This window comes from Tursiops truncatus, chromosome 1 (genome assembly GCF_011762595.2).
Source record: "Tursiops truncatus isolate mTurTru1 chromosome 1, mTurTru1.mat.Y, whole genome shotgun sequence".
NCBI classification, from domain to species: Eukaryota; Metazoa; Chordata; class Mammalia; order Artiodactyla; family Delphinidae; genus Tursiops; species Tursiops truncatus.
This window is the reverse complement of record NC_047034.1, coordinates 96,613,759-96,637,392: the sequence shown is the minus strand read 5'-3', so window position 1 is coordinate 96,637,392 and position 23,634 is coordinate 96,613,759. Positions and strand designations below refer to the sequence as shown.

The 23,634-nt window shown below is 35.4% G+C and overlaps 1 protein-coding gene across 1 annotated transcript in view; it reads left to right on the top strand.

The window, feature by feature from the left end:
* Nucleotides 1-23,634, top strand: part of PLPPR4 (phospholipid phosphatase related 4) — a 39,151-nt gene that overhangs the window by 6,058 nt on the left and 9,459 nt on the right. The window contains exons 2-4 of the mRNA XM_004329694.4: nucleotides 14,477-14,662; nucleotides 20,493-20,622; nucleotides 22,819-23,014. Of these exons, the coding sequence (XP_004329742.1) occupies nucleotides 14,477-14,662; nucleotides 20,493-20,622; nucleotides 22,819-23,014 (512 nt within the window). The remainder of the gene's footprint in view (nucleotides 1-14,476; nucleotides 14,663-20,492; nucleotides 20,623-22,818; nucleotides 23,015-23,634) is intronic.

Sequence of the window (23,634 nt, the reverse complement as noted above, 5' to 3'; positions counted from 1 at the left end):
GTGGAATAGAGTTTTCTCTTCATTCAGCTACTGAACTTGGCTTTGTTAATGCTATCTCTCACCTAGAGTAACTGAAGTAATTCTAATATGGCTGTGTAGATGACACAATGACCGTCTACCTAAAACGCTGCTTCCTTTGGGAAAGCACAAATGGTACCCCTGAGGCTTCTGCAGAGGAAGACTGAACACGGAGCTCCGGGTAGAGTGAGAAGGAAGAGTTGGAACGGAAAGAAAATTTAGAAAAGTAGACTATGTATGTCTATGAGAATGATAGAGCATGGAGGAAAGAATTCCTAAGAGAATAGAAACAGAGAAAGGCCAGGCCAAGGAGGATTAGGAGAAAAAGCATGAGAAAAATAGAAGATAGGAGTGAAGGGCATGTGAGGGTAATGGGCATCTGTGAGTAAGCCATGGAGATTCCTTTAGGCATTTGAGTTGTCTTAAGTTAGCTTGTTAAATAAAAAGCATTTAGTGCACAGTTGTTACTGTTTACTTTAGGAATGTGTTACGAATATTATCACAATGATTTCCTCCTAGTATGTGTATACATCACAGGCTATTTCTCATGCAAGCTCTCAACAACAACAACAAAAAGTGAGGAAATGTCTTATTACAGAATTGTCTAATAAAATCATGTACTCCCAGAACATTTGGTTTGATTCTCCTATCACAGCACTGGTTTGATTCTCCAATCACAAATGAGAAAACTGTGGCTTGACAAGGTTAACTGAGTTACCTAAAAACACACTATGGTTAGTATCAGACAAGAATAGAGCCTGTCCCCCAACTTCTAGTGCTCGTTTCTAATTATACTATTTGTAGAATTCCTTACATTAGAGGGTTTCCCCCTGGATTAAAACGCAATACAGGTCATTCTAATCCTACACATGAACAAACTGTGCCAGCTGTTTGAAAGTTCCATCTAAGTACCTTTATGTATTTCATAATACCACATTGCATTAAACATGTTAAAGCAATTACGAATGGATCTTCTGCTTTTCTAAATTGTTAGGCTCTTTGAAAAGCATGGTTACAGCTAAAAATCATAAAATTGGACGTGGTATTTTTCTTTCTCACTGCCCGACTGTCTACCTATAATTTCACAATTACTTCTCTGGACATGAGGTCTCTGACAGGCAGTAAAGGAAAGTGGAAACATTGGAAGGAGTGAGGATACAATTTACAACATCAGTAACAAAATAACTGAATTTTCTTTTACAGTTCAATGTAATTTTTTCATATACATTGATTCATTTGATCCTTTAAAGACAACTGAGGAGTAGATATTAACTCTGTTTTACAAATTAAGTAACTGAGACTCATGAAGGTCCAAGAACTTGCCTAAAACCCAAGCAGTGCTCTTCTCCCCTGTGGGCCACAAGGAGAAAAATGTTTGTATTTAAACTGTGAAATGTCTAATTATGAATCTCTCAGCTTTCTTTGGTTTCTTCTAGAATTAATTAGCTGAGACATGTACTTCCAGATTACTATGGAATGGAGTCATTTCCTCACAGTGGAGTGGATTTTGGAATGTGAAAGCCAAGGACAGAAATGCTAATTTTGACACAATTAATGTTGAGTTGTTTTTCCTGTCAGTAATTAGGCACTGAATCAATTGCCTCTTAGGTCCATCACTGTTTGGTTGTTTTTAATCACAAAACATTTACGTTAATCAACATAAAGGAGGATAACTGCTTTCTTATTTGCTATCATAAGATGGCTTCTGTACAGTCTTCTAAAACTGACATTAGACCATTGAGGTATAAATTAAAGAGAAGGGGAAATACAGGTATTTAAAATCAATGTGTGTTCAGGAAAAGGAAAACAAGGTATCAGTACATTTAGTGGACTGTTGTTGGGGAGTGAGAATCATGGAAATATGTGTGGATATGTTGTCTACAACTTAATGTCCTCACCAAAGCCTGTGCTGTAGGATTGCCTTAGCGGTTAAATCGCCATTTAATAAAGTTCTAATCATGCTTCAGAAACTGGGCCTTCATGGAGAGTCTAAAAGAGAAGAATCTTATATTAAATACACTCCAAAAAGGGGTGCCAAAGTAAAATGCCAGGGTGTATTCGGTTTGTACTTCCATGAAAATTCATTTAGTCATTGAATAAATATTTATTTATTTCTTATTATGTACCTTTTCGTTAAATTAGTGGAAATAATATGGAATCATTACTGGCATACTTCCTAATCTATAGTAGGATTTCAATAAAGTTTGCCTGAATGGATGGAGTAAAACAATCCTGATAGTTATAAATTTTTCCTTAACTTTTCTTAGCCAGTGGAGACATTTTTATCTATAAAATAAGTGGCGATGAAGGTTAAATCAATTTCCGAGGTCTGTGAGCCTCATTTCTTAATAATACTTATGCTCATTTTATGATCTAGAGCATACCTATGATTAGTTGAGATTTGAGACATCATTCAAATGATTTTGAGATGCCTCTTCAAAGAGAGGCATCATTTAAACAAAGGACTTATAGTTTTAATTTTCATAGAAAATTATCTTAGTTACATAACGTATACATGCCAGCAAAGACAATTTTTTTGTGGCTATGTGGAACAAACGATAACATTTTTTTAGTAATAAAATGTGCTTCTTTGTCAGATATCGTTGTATCCCATATTATATTGTATTTGTTTTATATATTTGTTCATGACTTTTTGATGCATCTCACAATGAAACATAGTACAATTATACTTAAGTTAATCACAGTTTTAACATGTTGGAAAATAAAAGTTCTTAATGTCCCACATTAAGCCTCTCTTCAATATCTCTTATATTCATCAATCCCTTTCACAGATACATTCAAGTAAATAAGGTCTTAAGCAGCCTTGGAAAACCATTAATCTTGAAGGTGGGCTCATAATGTACATTTAAGTATGATCTAAGTATGTAGGAGACAAGCTTGGAAAAAGAGAGTGATTCATGATACATTGTTAAATTCTCATCTCTCAAAACAGATTAGAAATCCTTCTCTGGATAATTTATGGATCAAATGAAATATATCAGGCACATAGTACACACTCAATAAATGTTTGTTAGATAAATTAATTATTACATAAGAGAAAATATAAACTTTTACAGTGCTTAAATAAAATGGTTTAAGGATAAACTTGATACCTGAATTTAGTAAACAACTCAAAAAAAGTAATTTAAAAATATTGATGTCTTTAATTCACTAATTTATGTGCATATAAAATTATCACATTAGATCTCAAAATCATAAATTTGTTTCTCTTATTCCATATCTCAAATACAGAATTTTTGGTTAATTTCATTTCTCTGACATTATTACAATGACAATATTTTTTTTCCTTAACTCCTATTTTGTTTGGTATTAAGAAATATATGTTGGACCCCAAAGGTACTATGTATTCTTTTATAAGACTGTTCAGGTCAAAATATATTTGCTTTTTCTATATAAATAAAGTAATCCCACTAATAGTGAAAATAGTGAAAGTTGTCGGGTGACATTCACAGTATATAAAGAAAATGTACATTATATTATTTTCTGCTATTTCTCAATGTCTTTGGGAAGGTAAGGTCAGTGTTAAAAATTTTTAGCAAGAGGTAGTAGGTATAATGACTACAAACGTGAAAACAGGTGCTAGATTTCTTGAGTTTATAATCTAGCTAATAAACTGTATGATCTTTCACAAACCATGTAATTTTTCCATGTTCCAGTTGCTTCTTCTGTAAGATGGGGATAATAATAGTACCTTTATCAAAGGGGTATTGTGGAGATTGGATGAGTTCAGAAATGTAAAAGTATGAACTTTAAATGGTACCTGGCAAATATTAGTAGAATTAAATTGTGATTCATACCCATGTTTTTAAAAGACAGGTATATGTTCTAAGGGTAAAGAAATTACAGCTGTAAGGAAAGATTTCAAAGCAATTACTTTTAAGAATTGAAATATAAGTCCCCAACCTCAGGTCTTAGTCTCTAGGTGTAAAGAACAAAATGCTTTCCAAGGCAATACATATAGTACTTGTGTCTAATTATACAAATCAGGACCTGAGGTTAAAGCTGGTGACGGCAGAGCTTACTACTCCAAGCCTAATGCTAGATCAATATTCAGGTAATAAAACAGCCACATACCACTATTTTAAACTTTACTGTTAGATCATTGAGTGATTGTAATTAGTCTTTTTAGAGCTGTAAAGATGTAATTTATATTTGGACATAGAACACATTTTTCCCATTAAACCTAACATATATGTTAGATCTGTTCTCTCTTCCCTATTAATTACCATTGCTATTTGGAGGACTCAATTTGAGCTTTTTGTGTTCTTTAATGTTAACGAAAATTATTAGAATTCTAGAAATTCACAGTAGGAGCATATTCTATGGTGGAAGTAAACAAGGATCTTTTAACTTGGGGATTTTTCTTTCATCATGTTAACTACACTATGAGAACTGTGTAAACAGTTCTGTTCAAATCATCATCCATGCATGCATTAATTTGGTACATTGAGGGTACCCAGTATGTCAGGTCCTGCCTAATATAAGGCCCTGGGGATAGAGAAGTGAAAGAGACAATTTCCCTCTTCCCAAGGGTCTTTTAATTGAATAAGAGAGAAAGGTGAAGGAGCAACTGTCATTCCATATGACAGTTGCTATGACAGAGGCATTCATCGGGCCATCTCTGTGCAGTTAGAGAGTGATCCAAAGGAAACAGGACAGGAAAGCATCTGGAGCTTGAAATGTGCCCAATTCCTGATATTTTATATTAGAAGTCATTCACTAGGGAAAACAGAAGTGAAGATGAAAGCAGACCACATCCAAGATATAATTAAAGTTTCTTGAGATATTACCAAAAAATTAAAATAACATTGGAGAAAACTGCACAGGAAAGAACATTCAAGACCTTGGAACACCATAAAATTAAGAACATGATTTGAAAGTGCCTGCCACCCCTTCGCTCTTAGTGCCATCAAACCCCTTGTACACATGGCTATCTCTCACTTCTGTCCTTTAAATTGGCATTTCCACTGAAGCCTGGGGCTGCTTTTTCCTGAAAAGCACCAGACTAGTGCCAGATGGCAATGGTGAAATGTACCAAAGTGGCAGCAGGGTGTAGTGGGATTCAAGCTTCCAGGAATTTAACAGATCAAGTTCCAATTGCTGTAAGCCAGACATGCTGTTTACCTTATCTGGAGCAGGGTCTTCTTGTTAAAATGTATCTTAAAATTCCCAGGTAGGTTGTGAGTATTAAATTAGATAATTTATGGGGAAATGTCTAAATTAAAAGTCAGTATATGTTCTTTTCTTTTTATGTAAGAGGAGGTGTTCAATAAATTCTTTCAGTAACAAAGTGAAACGACCTCTAGAAAGGGTAGATATTAGATTTGCACAAAAGAAGCAGTTTTCACGTTTGAGTGATAGGAAGTCCTCGGAGAAACTGTTTAATAAGAGTATTTAAGAGTTAAGAGCAAGGGAGACTTTTTTCGAACCACGCACACCCTCTGCAAGCCCTCTTCCCATTTGGGCATTGCAACCATTGTGGCAATGTCGAGAGGGAAACCGTTTTGAGACCCGTGAGCAAAGCAGTTTAGAGCATGTTTCCTGGACTTAGGCACCTGGGTAGGAATCTGGATGCTCCCACTCACCAACTCACTGGCCAATTTATGTGACCTATCTCTGTCTCAGTTTTCTCATGTGTAAATTACGATACCAATAGACAGTTTATAAGGTGTAGATTGAATGCAGCAATCTATTATATAACTTAGCACTGTCTCTGGCACCTAAGTCCTCAACACTTTCTATGTATTATTAAGAAATTGTCCATGTTTTCTGTTTATTTAATAGTAATGTCCTGATTTCTTTCAATTAAATTCAGCAAATATTTTCTGGACACCCAAAATTTTCAAAGCACTGTGCGAATTACAAAGGCCTCACTTTGCAGTATCAGATGTTAAGGGAAGGGCTGGTAATATACAGATAACTACAATTCAAGGCAGACTAACAGGTCTTACAATAAAGATATATATGGAGTCCATGAGGCAGAATCTTCGGTTCTGAATGGAGAGCATGGGGAAGGTTTCAGGGAGAAAAAATTATGTGATCTTACCTTTTATGAGGACAGTTTTTACGGGAAACAAATGTGAAAATGTAATGTAAAGCAGAGACTAGAACATGTCTGTTTGGAACATCAGTGTAATGGGAACATAGGTGTTCATGGGTTGAAAGAGTGGAGAGTAGGTAAAGAGCAAAATTAAACAAGAAAGGCAGATTGAGGCTATAATACAAAAGATCGTGCATAATGCAAAAGGTCATTCTAGGAAATCTGTACTTTATTTTGTAATTAGTGGGGCATTATTAAAGGCATGATTAGATGTGAATTCTAGAAAAACTAGCCTGGAAGCATTGTGGAAGATGAAACAAATTGTAGAGAGAATAGTGGTAAAAAATCTAGTACATTATATATGGTAGTGAGACTGTCAAAGAAATGTGAGGAATGTTTTTTACTTCATGACAGCACACGGAGAATTCTAGAACTAAATGGCAATGTAAAAAGCCCCTTATTTCACTGATGACAAGTAAGACCCAGGAAGGTTAAGTGACTTGCTCCAAATCCCAGAAGCTAGTGGAATAAATGAGGGAAGAAACTGGGTTTTGCTGGTTCTGAGGCCAGCATTGATTTTCCTCAATTACACTGCCCTGTTTTAATTGGTATCTATGCATGTCATATAAGCCACGTCCATTCTATTTGTGAAAACTAGATTTTTAGACCTTGAATAATGTAATAGACTCATTCTGACCTACTCTTAATGACCCTACAAGTGTTAGTGTGCTTTTTATAATCTATATAGTTAACCTAAATGTGCTACAATTATGGTGAAGTAGTTTTATAAACCACAAAGCCCTATACTATATTATTAGTTATTATTATTGTCAATGTTTAAAGGAAACATTTATCTGTATTAGCTACAAGGCACAAATGCTAAGGAATGTCATTAAAGATTGTACTGTAGGAAATGGAAAATTCTATCATCACTGTGTGTGTTGACCTATGACAACATGCTTATCAGCCACAAGCTTTAATAAAATTACTTTGATCTGTTAATATTTCTTCCTGTTTTAATTTCATTTGAATATAATGTATTTATGTTTTAAAGTTCACATTTTATATGACTTGGGGACACTTATCAGAATTTATTCCAAGTCTCCCATTTAAAATTTGTTATTAATATAAAAAACATTCTTTTTCTCTTAGGTTATCTCTTGCATATGAGTAGTATGAAGACACACAATTATATTCTTTGGTTCTTGTGACAGTAGTCATATCAAAACCAAGTTAATTTAACTTTGAAGTTCCTGTGCAAGTGTTGTTCTTCAAAAGTAAAGATGATATTATTTAAATCATCATACATCAATGATGTTATTTAAGTCATCATGTATCAACCTGCAGCCTTGGACTCTCTTTAGCCCAAGATCGGCATCTTACTCTCTTTTTGACACTTTGATAACTGAAAGGCATCTCAGTTTTCCTATTTCCAAAACAAAACCTTAGATTCCTCCTACTTAAGCTTCTCCCGGCCTTCCCCATCCCAGTAAATAACACCCCCAGCCCAAATGCTCAAGCCCCAAATCCCTGAAATCAACCCTTACTGGTTTTTCTTCAATATCCAACTCATCAAGAAGTCTGGTCTTTTTCTCTCTAAGGTTATATCCAGAATCTGGAAATTTCTCTACATCCTAGTAAAACCTGCCATCATCTCTTGCCTGGATTACTGCAAGTGCCAAGCATCCACTAGCAGGTGAACTCCACGAGTGCAGGGAGTTTTCTCTATCTTGTTTACCTTTATATTCTTCACCCTTAGGGCAGTGCCTAGCACATACCAGGCACTAGATAAGTATTTGTTGGGTTTTGAAGAACGTTCTAATTTTTACCCTGCTTCTATCTTTGACCCATCACAATCATTTTCAACCCAACTGCCAGAGTGATCTTTGTAAAATATATTTCAAGTCTTACTGCACCTCTGCTTCAACTCTCCAGAGTTACTTCCAAACGTACTTTGAATGAATGAAACACTAATTCTGCCATGGCCTTCAATTCTCTGTCATGGTCTTCAATTCTCTGCAAAGTCTGGTCCCAAATCCATCTCTCTAACTTCATCTTATATCACTGCCCCCTTTTTTTATTTTCAAATGACATGTCACTTTAAATTTTTTATTTATTTATTTACTTTTGGCTGTGTTGGGTCTTCGTTTCTGTGCGAGGGCTTTCTCTAGTTGCGGCGAGCGGGGGCCACTCTTCATCGCGGTGCGTGGGCCTCTCACTGTTGTGGCCTCTCTTGTTGTGGAGCACAAGCTCCAGACGCGCAGGCTCAGTAGTTGTGGCTCACGGGCCCAGGTGCTCCGCGGCATGTGGGATCTTCCCCGACCAGGGCTCGAACCCGTGTCCCCTGCATTGGCAGGCAGATTCTCAACCACTGCACCACCAGGGAAGCCCAATCACTGTTCCCTTTTGACTATGCCTCTTACCTGGTTTTTATATGGTTAGTTCATTCTTGCCCACTCAAGTGTTTCTTTAAATGATTCCTATTAAGTAAGCCTTCATTGATCTAAAATAGCAATCCAGGCACTCAATTACCACAGCCCCCTGTTTTATCATCTTTATAATATATGTTCTTTCTCATATTATAATTTTTAATTTTTTATCTGTCTTCTTCAGCAAGAATGAAATCTTCATCAGAATAAGGACTTGGAGTTTTATCATAGCTGTATTCCCAGGATGTAGAACAACTCCTAGAACTAGTAGGTTTCAATATATATTTGTTGATTGAATAAGTAAATGAACCATAAATATCATATATGGTAATTGACCCTCTGTGACTATGATCCTACCAGTTTATGAGTATCTCAGAGCACTCTGAATTTACCATGGTTATGAAAAAGGAAAAGAATGGAATTGACATGTCTATAGGCTAAGAGCAAGTGAACTACCTGAATGAGAAGTAAAAGTTTGTTATTATCAAGATGCTAAAAGCAACTAAGCTATATGACTTAGATAAAATGTCATGATAGAGTCCATAAAATGTTTCACTAACATTGACATATACCTTATGTTTGTCTTTTTCAAACTGGCATCAGAAAAATCAATATTATCTAGCAAATGCCGTCTTTTGAAACACATTTCATTTGCCCTGTTTTCTAAAACTGTTATACTTTTCTCTTTAAAAATTGCTCTATTATTTTTACTCACAAGTTCCTTAGCAGAAGACAATTATAAGAATAAATCTTTTCTTTTTGAAAACTGTTTTCCTAATCTTCAGATAATTTCCCTTCTCTGTATTGCTGCATAATAGTAGCATTGTTCACACTTTTTTCTTGGCTACAACATAACTAGAGAATAAAATTCCTAATGCCTGATTATATAGAGCTTTTAAAATCTCTTTTTAAATCTCATTTTAAATGCAATCAAAAGATGATTTTATTACATATATATCAATTCTATATCTATGCCAAAGCTAGCACACACCGTCTGTTAAATTTCTTACATTCAAAAGAAGGTTGTCGTGGAGTACCTCAAAAGATAAAAGATACCTTTGAAAGACAAGGATGTTCGAAGCAAACGTTGTCATTTAATCCATCACACTGACCAGTAGTAAAATACAGTATAGGAAAACAATGTCTAAAATTACTTTTTCCTCAAATATTAAAAACATTTTGTTCAAATCCCTCTTTCTTAAAAACCAAAATTGATGTAAAAGACAAAGAATAAAAGATACTTTTTTTAAAAAGTCAGAGAAACAAATATCAAAAGGGAAGAAAAATATGATTCTTATTTTGAAGACAGAAGAAGGCCTTGAAACATGTTTCAATAGAACTATAAAAAATATTAATATATGGATAGAAAAATACATGGATAAAAAACTGGAGAAATCGGCAGTTTCAAGAAGGCTGATGTCTGAAAGGACTGAAATACATAATATTAATGAAGGACATATTTTCTTTCATATATTAATTTATTATATGTATGCATATATATTTGAAAGACACTATGACGTATATTACTAGTTTAAATATTAAAACGAGTAAGCTTAGGTCTCTATCTTAAGGACATTTTCGTTTGAGAAGCAAAAGCTATAACTAATCTATACCAGATAACTACAATAAAGAACAGTGTATAGAAATTTCATAAAAAGAAGTACTGGGGAATTAAGAAAGAGGAAATTACTCTCAAAAAGGATCACCAAGTATGGCAAGTGAAAAAGGTGACATTTGATGAGTATATTATTGTTAATAGTTATAACAGCAACAATAAAACTAACATTTACAAACTAGTCTTCACTCCAGGTATTGTTGAATATGACTTGTAATACTTCATTTAATCCTTTAAACTGCCTGTGATGATGGGTACTAGCAATGTACCTGTTTCATAGATAAGAAAACAGGTTTAAGAAAACCATTTCCAAGGTCGCACTGGTAGTGAACAGAAGAGCTTATTTTCAAAGAACCTCCTAGGTGACTTGGAAACCATATGGCCCCACTGGATTCACTACAGTATGTAAAATTCTGAGTGTCTCTTCCCACTTACACACACACACACACACACACACACACACACACACACACACACACACGGAATAGCACATTAATTCCATGGCTATGTAATATCTTCACTGGCACATTTGAGCAGATTCTGAATTAATTGACAAAATTCAATGGTGAAGAATGCCCTTAATAGGGAAGATTTACTTAATTTTTACATTTACCAAATTGATAAAGTTTTGTTCACCTTTCTATAGAAGACATCAAACTCACTTTACTAGGGCATGAACATTTAAAAATGAGGTAATCAGTTGTTATCTGGGTGATGTCTTATGTAGAAGACCTAAAATATGAACTAATGGCATCGAGGAAAGAATGTAGATCATCAAATCTGGTTAAATATTTAACATTCAAATTAAAGGAGAGAAATTTAATTTAAACTTATTGAAACCATATTTTCAAGATAAAGTTTATGCTAAGTGATACATATTTTTAACTACAGATTCACAAATAGAAACTCTTCATTAAACAGAACTGTAGGCTACACTGTACCCCCATTCTTTGATGCTAGTTGTATTTCATTACCCTAAAACTCTACTCCCGTTTTTGGAAAGGAAGCATAGAGTAGTGGTTAAGTAGAGGTTACAATTCGTGGCTTCAAAATCCAACCTCTGCCACTTGCTAGAGGAGACTGGCTTTATCTACCTGCAAAGTGTGGTTAATAGTAGCACTTACGTCGTAATAGAAAGTTTTTAGTTAAATGGGTTAATATCAATGAATAAAATTAACTAAAATTTCTAAAACAGAAAATTGTCTGGCACATTAAGTGCTATTTCAAGTATTTCTTAAATTAAAACTAAAATATATTTAAGTGGATTTAAATGGAAAATATGAATTGTTCACATGAACCATGAAGTATTGATTTATTGGTCAAGACTGGAAGCTACTATTCCTTACAGGAGAGGGAAGTGGTGAGGAGGAATGACCAGATATTCAGAGTGGTCAAATGATAATGGATTCTAATAAGAAAAATGTAAGTGTTTTGACATGCTTTTTGCTCTCTTTATTGGAAAGCATCCGTCTGAAAAACAAAGTGCCAGATTAATCTTCATACATTATTAATTTTTCCAATAAACCTAATTCTCACCTCAAAAAATCCTCTTGGGAATAGAAGACATAATGCTGCCTTGTAAATTTGTTTATTTTTTAAACCAAATGAACAGAAATCATGGATGGTCAATAATATTTTTAACAAAATTTGCTCTGTTTTGTTGAATAAATATTGTATCCTCCACAAGCAACAAAGCCTTAAACTAGATAATTTTTTTGGTGTTACAGAAATCTGCATCTTCAGATTCTGAAAGGACTAGCATCAACAATATATTTGCAGTATTTTTTCTCTAGCCGAGAGCAGGTGTCTCACTAAGTTTATGATCCTTGATGACCAAGCCCGTGTCTTGTTTGCCATATTATAGTAAGGACCCACATAGTACCTGGCACATTGTAGGTTGAAGGAATGAATAACTGAATCCATAAAACAAAGTCTAAAAAGTAAATTGTGCCTAGTTTAGGTTTAGCAGACAAACTAGAGGATGTCCAGTGAAATTAGAATTTCAGATAAACAACAAATAATTTTTAGCATAAGTATCTCCCAAATATTGCATGGAGCACACTAACACTAAAAATGATTTATTACTTACCTGAAATTCTAATCTTACTGAGTGACCTATATTTTCATTAGCTAAATCTGGTAAATCTTGTCTAGCTATGGTAATGAATTAATATTTACTTGTTTATTCAGTTAGTCATTTATCAACAAGTATTATTGCTTCATTAAATTGTTAAATGATGTATTGCATGCCTACCATGCGCCAGGAACAATGCTATGCCTTGGGGACCCAACAATAAATAACACTGGCAGACTCTTATTTCATGGAGCATGTATTTCAGTGAGAGACGGGGGGAGAAGAAAAATAAATAAGTGAAGTATTCAATTGACAAGGCAATTTCAGTTATGAAGAAATCAAGCAAGATGATAAGGGTTTAGAGGGAAAGATGGATCAATGACTACCTTGGATGGTACAGGAAGTCATCATTAAAGGATGAGGAGAGGCCAGTCAGACATAGAGCTGGGGAAGAGCACAAAAGGAAGAAGAAACAGCAAATGCAAAAACCCCTAGGTAGAAATGAATTTGACTGTTACAGAAAAAGAGTGAAGACCATAGGACTATATCAAACTAAAAAGCTTCTGCACAGCAAAGGAAACCATCAAAAAATGAAAAGTTAGCCTACCAAATGGAACAAAATACTATAAATCATATACCTTATAAGGGGTTAATGTCCAAAGTATTCATAAGGAACTCATACAACTTAATAGCAAAACAACCAAAACACACACAAAAAAAACAAACAACAAAAAAACAAGCAACTTGATTATAAAATGGGCAGAGGCTCTTAATAGACAATTTTCAAAAGAACACATATGGATGGCCAATAGGTATATGAAAAGATGCTCAACGTCAGTAACTATGAAGAAATGTAAATTAAAACCACAATGAGATATCACCTCACACCTGTTAGAAGGGCTATTGTCAAAAAGACAAGAAATAACAAGTGTTGACAAGGATGTGGTGAAAAGAGAACCACTGTGCACTGTTTGGGAATGTCAATTGCTGCAACCATTATGGAAAACAGTATGAAGGTTCCTAAAAATATTAAAAATAGGACTACCATATGATCCAGCAATTCCACTTCTGGGTATTTATCTGAAGAAAACTAAAACACCAACTGGAAAAGATATATGCCCCCACTATGTTCTCTATAGTATTGTTTACAGTAGCCAAGACATGGATGCAACCTAAATGTCCATCAATGGATGAATAGATAAGGAAATTATGGTACATATATACAATGGAATATTATCCAGCCCTCAAAAAGAAGGAAATATTGCCATTTAGGACAACATGGATGGACTTTTAGAGCATTATGCTAAGTGAAATAAGGCAGCCAGAGAAAGATAAATACTGGATGATCTCATTTATATGTGGAATCTAAAACAACAGCAATAAAAAACCGAATTCATAGCTACAGAGAAAAGATTGGTGGTTGCCAGAGGTGGGGAATGGGCAGTGGGGAAAATCGGTTAAAGGGGTCAAAAGTTACAGACGTTCAGTTATAAGACATATCAGTCCTGGGGATGATTAATGTACAGTATGGGGACTATAGGTAATAATACTGTATTTATATTTGAAAGTTGCTAAGAGAGTGATCTTAAAAGTATTCATCATAAGAAAAAATATTGTAACTATGTGTAGTGATGGATGTTGACTAAACTAATTGTGGTGATCATTTTGCAATATATACAAATATTGAATCATTATGTTGTACACCTGAAACTAATATAATGTTTTAGGTTGATAGATGTCAATTATTTCTCAATTAAAACAAAAGTGAAGTCCCATTGGATTGTAGTGGGTAGGGAGCTGGGGAATAGTATAAATATGGTTTAAAAAGATGTAAGAAACTGAAGCAAGAGCCAGATCATGCAGAAACTTGCATTCCATGGTGTGACATTTGGATTTTATTCAAGTAGAATGGGAACCACTGGAGTAGTTAAAATGGGGAGTGTTATGACCTAAAACATTTTCAGAATATTTGGAATGCTGGGTAGAAAATGGATAGATGGGGAGGGGAGGGTGAGCGTGAAAATGGAACAGCATTTAGGAGGTGATCCAAGAGCAAAGGGGAGGCATGACATGGGTTCAGAGCAGGCTGGTGACAGAGGTGGATGAATTGGAGCTTTATTTTGAAGGCAGAAGCAATAGTAAGTATGAATGATTTTAATTCTGAGATCAGAGAGGAGCGGTGAAAGGGAGAAATACATGTTTCTTATTTCAAGATGTACTGATTCTATGTATGACGTGTGTATAAGAATAAATTGATCTCCTATGTCCTTCATTCTCAGTTGCCTATATTGGCATCATCGGTGGTTAGCCTGTATTTCCTGGAACTCACAGATGTCTTCAAACCTGTGCACTCTGGATTCAGCTGCTATGACCGGAGTCTTAGCATGCCATACATTGAACCCACACAAGAGGCAATTCCATTCCTCATGCTGCTTAGCTTGGCTTTCGCCGGACCTGCAATTACGGTAAGAATTGCCCCCAAATTGTGTTTGTCAGCCCCAGAAGACGAAGAATGACCACATTTATGTAATAAATGGGTTAAAAGTAAACCAAAAAAATTCTGATATGTTTCCTCATTAACGTATTTTTCATGTGTTCATGTCATATCTGAAGTCTGGGAAACTGTGGGGAAGAAACAATTCTATAGCAAACAGACTTTCTTCTCAAAAGTGCATGTTGCTCTCACTTTTTACCAGGTTAGCACTTTTTATTGATTCTGAGCACTGGGCATCCACAACTGTACAGTGAAGAGGGCACAACTCACATTCCTGCCCCCTGCCCCCCGCACAAAATAAAATACTTTAGATTCAGAACAAGCACTTGCATTTTAAAATATATGACATAAAGAAATGCCCTAACCTACTGAAATTGAATTAGAAACATAATTGTTTTTAGTTTTTCTGTTATTGTGAATAACACACTTTTCAATAAATTCATTAATAAATAACCCTGGCCTAGTTTTTACACCATCTCTTATACCCCCAGACTCTACCTAAAGGACAAGAAACATGTTTCAGCGTTAGTATTTATTTCTAACAGTAGGAAATCTTACTTTACTTTTATCATGCTTATGAATGACAGAGGAAGTGGTTATTAAATAAAGAGCTTATTCTGGTTCAGTACAGCAGCAGTTTTAGAAAAGTCTCTGCATAGACCTATACTTTTATATAGCTATGGAGAAGCCACCGCAATGAGAAGCCGGCACACCACAGAGAAGAGTAGCCCCCGCTCGCAGCAACTAGAGAAAGCTCGCGGCAGCAATGAAGATCTAACGCAGCCAAAAATAAATAAATAAATTTATTTTAAAAAATTTCCCTATATTAAATGATCATAACATGCTATCTACACTATAAATAAATTATATAAAATAGTCTCAGAAGATAAAACTGGAACTTAATTTTCCCTAGAACTTTATCATACTTAAAAGATCTCAAAATACTTTGTAAATAAATGAGTTATTTGAGCTTCAATAACTCTGAGGTGATTGGAACTATTAACGATGTACTTGGAAGTAGCTGAGACTCAGACTAATAAAAACATATTTAAAGTGCATTATTGCTCAGAATAACAGCATTTGCTGGTCATTCCTCTAAATGACTTATAAGAAGTCTACATCATCCAGTCATTTGACAAGAGCAGAAAGAATATATGCTTTAAATCTAGTAGACCAGAAAGCATTTCTCCTAGTTGGAATGTAATACAGAAATTTATTGTAATTGATATAGTATTTGAAATAAAATACATAAGATACTGTACAAATGCTCATGATTCTGCTGAAAAGACTATGCTGATATTTAATCATTTAAATAATTTGCTTTTTATATACCCAGAAGTCTTTCTTCCCTAGGGTGTTTTACTAAGTGGCTAGGAAAGCAAGTCTAACTGTGGCTCTCCCTGCCAGCATCGTTGATCTCACATTGATCCTTTTGCTGACACTGTTACATGTCCTGGAGACAATGACCTTGGCCTCATCATTGTGTTCCTTCTTCTCTGACTCCCTCATTTCCAGGAATAAATTCTCAGTATGCAATTAAGGATGCTTTCTGGGAGATTCTGGGTCAACGCTTTCTTTCTTGAGCCTTGAGAAGTGAAAGAAACGAATGCCAACTCCTTCCACAAAGACTGCCTGAATTCCTGGGTCTCTACAGGGCCTCCATAGCTGCTGCAATGGCTCTTAATGGCACAGGAAGCAAACTAGGGAAATATTTACAGCACAGCATCCCTAATTTTCCCCATATCATTCAGGATATTCCAGGATGTCAGTCATTCTTTTCGTCCACACTGGCTTCATGGATTTTGAGTAAACAACTTGATGGTAAAACAAATCCTGACTTTATGGGCATCAGATACTGTCTTCCACACCTTTCTCTCTAAACATATATATTTTCTAAATTTCTTTCTAATTTCATTTTCCTCTGTTTTTAAGGCCTTTCCCTGAAACACTGGTCCTATTGTGTCTGTAGTCATTCTGTTCTAGAACCATAATTCTGTCTCTAATCTTACTACATACGTTTCTGCTCCAACTCCTTTCCCCCCTCTTCCTGAAAGTGGAAATAACAGACTCTAATCCCTGGCTTTCAAGGATGCCACTTTCTTTTTATCTTTATGGCAGAGTATTAATCTGTTCCAAAATGGAGTGGTGGGGGAAGCAGAGAGGCAGGCTGAATTCTTCCTTTGGAAATGGCTTTCAGAGCTCATTTGCGTGAGCAGAGGCACTTCCTATTTTCACCCATTCACATGAAGAGAAGACAAAGCAAAACAAAAGACCACACATGGGTAATATTCTTTAAAAGGACGTTTATATGAACAGAAGGGAGATCAACTGATTTTTTATACAGGCATTTACATATCATTTAATGTTTGTTTCTCAGTTTCTTTTTTTATGCTTTGAAGGGTGTTTTAAAAATACCTTGTCTTCGTGATGTTGTACAAGAAACTGAAAAATTCCTTGCGTCTCTGTGAAATACATATGCTTATTTCTCTGAAATAGTCCTTAAATTGGAAAATTTCACCCTTAATATTAACTTTTCATTTACTTTTAAGTGATAATGAAACAAGCATTTTGTTTAGTCCTTTGGAGATTGTTTCTCAGGGAAAATAGCACAGAATATCTAGGCTTATCATAAATCTTCATGAAGTCTACATGAATAGAAAAAATGTATATGTTCTCTTCCCTGGAAGTAAAATTTTATTGCATATGATTAAAGGATAAGTATATCTAATTTTATAGAAGAATTGTATTGAAATTTGATTATAGTTTCTAGAAGGTAACCTAAGCTTTAGGAGACTATACAATCTCCTTTAGGTGGCTATTCCAAGGGCAGTATCCACGTAATAATAAGCAATATATTTCCTCTCTACATCTCCCCTGAAGCTGAGTCACTTCAGAATCTCTTCCAAAAATCTGTCCATGATATTTGACATGCAAAAAAAAAATGGTAGTATTCTTTCTTTTCAGGCTTGTATACAGCATAAACAGAATATTGTGAGAAGATGCTTGTCACAGACTGTTTTATATTTACAAATGACAAGATCAACAAATAATTTTCTTGTCAACACCTAATCCCTGAAACTAAATTGCATCACAACAGTGTGCCATTCAGAACTGGGAAACAAGCAGGAGCATTTGGAAATACATCAGGAAGGAGCTACCCTTTCCCTGAAGATAATTCTGTCTTTAAAGCAAATTAAGGTACTTCCCTGGCGGTCCAGTGGTTGGGACTCGGCGCTTCCAATGCCAGGGGTGCTGGTTCAATCCCTGGTCGGGGAACTAGGATCCCACATGCCACGTGGCACAGACAAAAGATTAAAAAAAATAACTGCAAATTAAATCATTTTGAAAATTCATACAATGACATGTAGGTCAAGGTTAAATGAATAGTAGCGTGAGGAGAAAATTAATGTGCTCCATAGAGAGAGGCAAAGTTGGGTGAAGTCAAAATACTGACAAGAAACCTCTATCCATAATCAAGCCAAAGAGTATGAAAGCGCTCTCCTGACATATGAGTTTTGAGCATATTAAACGACTAAATTAAAACTCCTGAAGTCTCAAGATCCCTTGAGATAATAACTGTGGTGTTGTATAAGAAACGTTTCCGTAATGGCACTGAACAAATAAATTCTTCTATAATTTAGCATTCATGGATAAGATGTGAATCACTATTTACATGTATGATTACAAAGAAAGAAACAAAATTATTCACAGAATTATTATTGAAGAAGTGAAGATGAAATCAATCTCAATGCATTTCAGAACACATTTCAGAAATGAGTGGTTAATTTTTTTGAAATGATGAATTTGAGATAACCATGATAATATTCTACATGCATGGTGGGTCATGTCACGTCTTTCTGTGCAGAATAACCTGTTGTGTTTCTATGTCTAACAAAGTGATAATGTAGTATTGATATTTTTCAAGATGTATAAATAATTAATTTAGTATTCAATGATTTGAAAAAAATTCTTGATTATTTCTATTTGATTGTTCATAAAGGAGTTTATCATGTATGCCACAAGATTTTCACACATGTATGGTGACTGGTAGTTTCCTTAGGAAAATTATTTTTATACAAATAAAGGTTCTTTATAATTGTACACATACCATATTGCCTATGGTACTAAATATAGCAGATTGAACATTTGAAGCATAAGGTCATAGACTTACAGTCATTAGTTTAAAAAAAGATAATTTTAAGTACTTTATAAAATAAGTGTTAAGTTGGTATTGAGAACTGGGAAGTTTCCCTTGGAAAATGTGTTTCAGCTAATAATCATGGTGATAATCTTTAAAATGACATGATCACATACCTAAGGGACTGCCATTCCCTACTTTTCTCAGTTCCACATTTTTACCCATATCAACTCTAATTTCACAGTAATCTCTTTGGCACAGTAACCCCAAATATTTAAGATTTTTTGCATAAATAAAACTCATAATCTCAAATCTTGCTTTTCATATACAGAATAGCTACCAGCCCAAATGCCCAAGGTAATTAGCCAATGAGAATCCCACAGCGAAGGTAACAAAAGCAAATCCCACAATGCCAGGCACTTTGCTAGATAGTGAGGATAAAAGGTAAAAAAGAAATAAATGGTCTTCCCTCAGAGGGTCATAGTCAAGTGAGAAATAATCAAATGAATAATCAAAGTGCACTAATCAAGCTATGCTAGAGGGAAGGACAAGATACAAAGGGAGCCACATGGAAGGGGACATAATTCAATTTAGGGTATAGTAAAGAATTTCAGGGAAAAGTTCCTGAAGGAAATGATGCCTAAATATATTGAGTTTCTTCACTGATGGCCTATGTCCTAGAATCCTACAGCAAGTGCCTTGTTCCTTATCTTAAGTATGGTCCTCTGTTCACTGTAAACACATTTTCTAAATATTTCATACCTAAGACATATTACTCAGTATGAGTGGATAACTCTTCAGAAATTAGCCACATCAATTCCATTTCAATTGCCCTGGGGGGTTTTCACCCAGAAGTTCCTGCTTACCTAGATTCTCTTATAATCTACATTCTCCAATAAGATAGTTACTAGACACATGTGGTTATTTCGTTTTAAATCTAATTGATTTACATTTTAAATAATTAACTAAGTACAATGAAATGAAATTAAAAATTCAGCTCCTCAATTGCAGTAGCTAAATTTCAAGTGCTCAGTAGTCAGTAGTGCTGTTTCAAGTGCTCAGTAGTGGTTTACCATATCGGACAATGCAGAAAATATGTCCATCATCACAGAAAGTTTACTGGACAGCTCTGCTTTAGGAAGCACGTTTCTTCCCTCATGTTTGCTTTTCATGGGTTGGTCCTTCTGCTCAATCCCAAATTATTTTATCGAAACAATATGCTAATAAAATGTTCCTGATTCTAACTCTGTTACTTATTTGATTCTCCCCTCAGGCACCTTGTCTTCATGGTTTCAAGAATGAAATGTCAAGATTCTAAGAGTTAGAGCAGAATCAGTCACTATGTGATTAATCAGTTAGGTGTCACTAGGTATTGCTGGGCACAGGGTCACAGTCTGGGTGCTGCAACCACGTTAAAATGCCAGGATGCTGTCACACCCTTGACCAGTATGTAGGAGCACAGAAGATCCAGCAGTGCTCTTTACAGTGCCCTGATTGCTTACTTCTCACTGCTTCCTCAAATACTCAGGAGACATTGCTCACATCTCTAAAGGTCTTATGAAAAATACATCTTGACTTTATTGAAAATATGGCATGTTAAGAGATAACTTATACTTCATTTGTACCCGTTAAATCCAATTTGAACACCCTCTTGTCTTTGCAGATTATGGTAGGGGAAGGAATTCTCTACTGTTGCCTGTCCAAAAGAAGGAATGGAATTGGCCTGGAGCCCAATATTAATGCCGGAGGCTGCAACTTCAACTCTTTCCTTAGAAGAGCCGTCAGATTCGTTGGTGGGTGTGGGAAACCACAAAGAAAGGAAATGTTTTCCAAATAGAAATGTTATATTTAATGACAGATATTAAGTCCTTAAATCTATAATTTAGATGTATAATGTCAAATACATGATGAATTTTACATTATTAAAAAAAATCCCATTAAAACACCCAAATTTGAGTTTTGTATCTAAAATGTGTTATTTACAGTTATAACCTCTGTTTGAGAGCCAACATGCCATGCATTTCAGTATATTTTTGTCTTAGCTCTGGTAGAAGCATGAATTTACTTTAAAATAGTTCCTGGATCTGTGTTCATTTTTTAAAATGGAGAATAAATGTCAGCAGGTCAGTATGAATGGATAACCCTTCGGAAACTACTTTAGCCACATCAGTGATTCCATTTCAATTGTCCTGGAGTGTTTTCATCGAGAAGTTACCGCCCATGAAAATGTCACCATAGAGTACGGCATCAAGGCTATTTTTTCCTTGGTTATATCGTCTAACTATACCTCCTATTTTTTGAGACCTACAGGAAATCATTGGGCCTGCATCAGAATCAAGCCAGATCTAAGCCTTCATCTCTTCTGAATAGCATGTGACTACCTTAATATTGTTTGAGTCACAGACCTTTTTTTTTTAACTGAGTTGAAAAGTCAAGCCAAAGTACATCACCCCAATGTAAATGCTTTAATTGATTCCCCGTAAATCAGTAAAAAGTTATTTCTACCTTTAATGTCTCAGCTGAAAGGAACCGGTAGCTTCATTTAATACCTAGTAGATAATTAAATACAATCACCTCTCCCGCTAGAGGAAAACATCTGGTCTAAATCATGCCCTAGACTCTGCCCCACTATGAAAGGCACATCTTTGCCACACAAGGACTGTACAGCAAGAATAATCCCCTTACCAGGGTCATAAACTAAGACAAAGAAGTAAAACTTCAGGACATATAGCTGATCTCAGGAAAAGCTTTCCGACTGTAACAAAATGCTGTGGCAAAGGGGCACATAACCTCTCTGAAAAGCCTCATGATGGTGAGGATGGGACATCCTTTCCTAGAGAAGCGTGCCCCAGAGTCAGCAACGCCCACCCCCTGGGGGGCCTAGAGATTCTCATTCTCCAAAGGTAAAAATGAGTGGGTTTCCTCACTTATCCATACTCCTCTCCAAGATCTTGCATGCTGCTAGGAATTAGAATGTATAAGTAAAAGTCCAGTGTCATGAATCCGGGTGAGTGGGTGGAGAAATAATTGGGAGAGTGGTTTTTAGGTGACAATAAGCAGAGAAGGAAAATGCAAAAAGAGGTAACATACAGGCCAACCATCTTGGTCTAGAGGAATCCACTGATGAGTTACCCAGGTGCCTGTCACAGTGATTTCTATGAGCAAATCATAGATCAGAATCCAGGCTATCAAGTCAGAGTGACTCCAGGGTGTCTAGACAACGTAGAGGGAGAAGGTGAGTTCAGATCATGTGTAGTGAGCAGAGCTAGATTCCCAAGGATAAAGCCAGGCAAGGGACTTGAAGCAGGAATGGAGTTCGAGTGTCCAAGCCTGCATCAGGGTTTGTGAGTTTATGGTTTCATACTGGGCCCAGGAGATAAAAGAAAGATAGAATTTCAACCAGGATATTTAAGAATATCATCTCCGAATTCCAAACATGAAGGAAGCCTCCCTACAGCTCTGTACTTGTATGATTATTGTTTCCATGACAAGGTTGGCCTGCCCTTTCCTCTGTTTTAATTAGAATTCCTGGTATGATGAACATTTTTGGCAACTGTGGCTGCAGATAGGGACTACTGGGGAGAGAGAGCCCTGGAAGCTCAAACGTGCTAAGCAATTTACAACGATTTTGAATTTTGCTTCATTCCCCGTATTTAATTCTTCTCAAATCACACAGTTGTCACCTTAACATTTTCCAAGTGTCTGTCAAGTGATCTATGGTTCATGATATTAAGAACTGGCCCAATTGAACCCAACTGACAAAAATACCTCAAATGACTACTTTGGAAATACTCATTGCCCTTATTTTGGATTTCAGTATCTGTTTGAAAGTTTAGGCATTTTCTTTACTATCTTCCTGAAATGAACTCAGAGAAGATGATCACAACAGATGTGAAGATTGTCATGTTAATGTGTAATAAGCATGGCTGATGATGGCACATCAGCATTAAGCACTAGCTTGGTAACAGTTTCTTTCCTTTTGCTTATAGGTGTTCATGTGTTTGGACTCTGCTCTACAGCTCTCATCACAGATATCATCCAGCTGTCCACAGGCTACCAGGCACCATACTTTCTGACTGTGTGCAAGCCAAACTATACCTCTCTGAATGTGTCTTGCAAAGAGAATTCCTACATTGTAGAAGATATTTGCTCAGGATCTGATCTTACAGTTATCAACAGCGGCAGGTTAGAAACAGAGATCATGAAAATTTCCATGTCAGTGTTTTCATTGTTCATTAATAGCTTGGAATATCATCGCAGGCATACATTTTCAATCATAATGATTTTGGTTTTATTTTTCTCTTCAATTCAGTGATCTCTTTAGGGATAATACCATAGAAACCCACTAGTGGTTCATTCTGAATCCTTCTGTCTGTCTCCAAATTTCAGCCTCACATTCATGCCACTCATCTTCATATCACCAAACCCCAATCATGTTCTGTGATTTACCCTGTACTACTTATGGTTTTAGGTTATCACAATTGGTTTATTTTAGATATTTATAGTCAGTCATGGCTTAGAGTCAGTATGTGTCATGTAGTGACTTAAGTGGAAGGCTAAAATATCTATGATATTTCCAGCTTCATTATATATTTTATTAAAAAAAAGAAATCATATGAATTTTCCTTTTGGTAGTATTTTAAAAGAAATAGCATCTAGGATTGCATATGTCTTCTTTGAGTAAACTCAGAAAATCTGTACAGCTTCTGACCTTGCATTTCAGAAAATAAAAACTGAAAAACCCAAGAAACTACCAAGACATTAAATTGTTTTCAATCAATAAAGTAAAAAAAAAAAAAAACTTA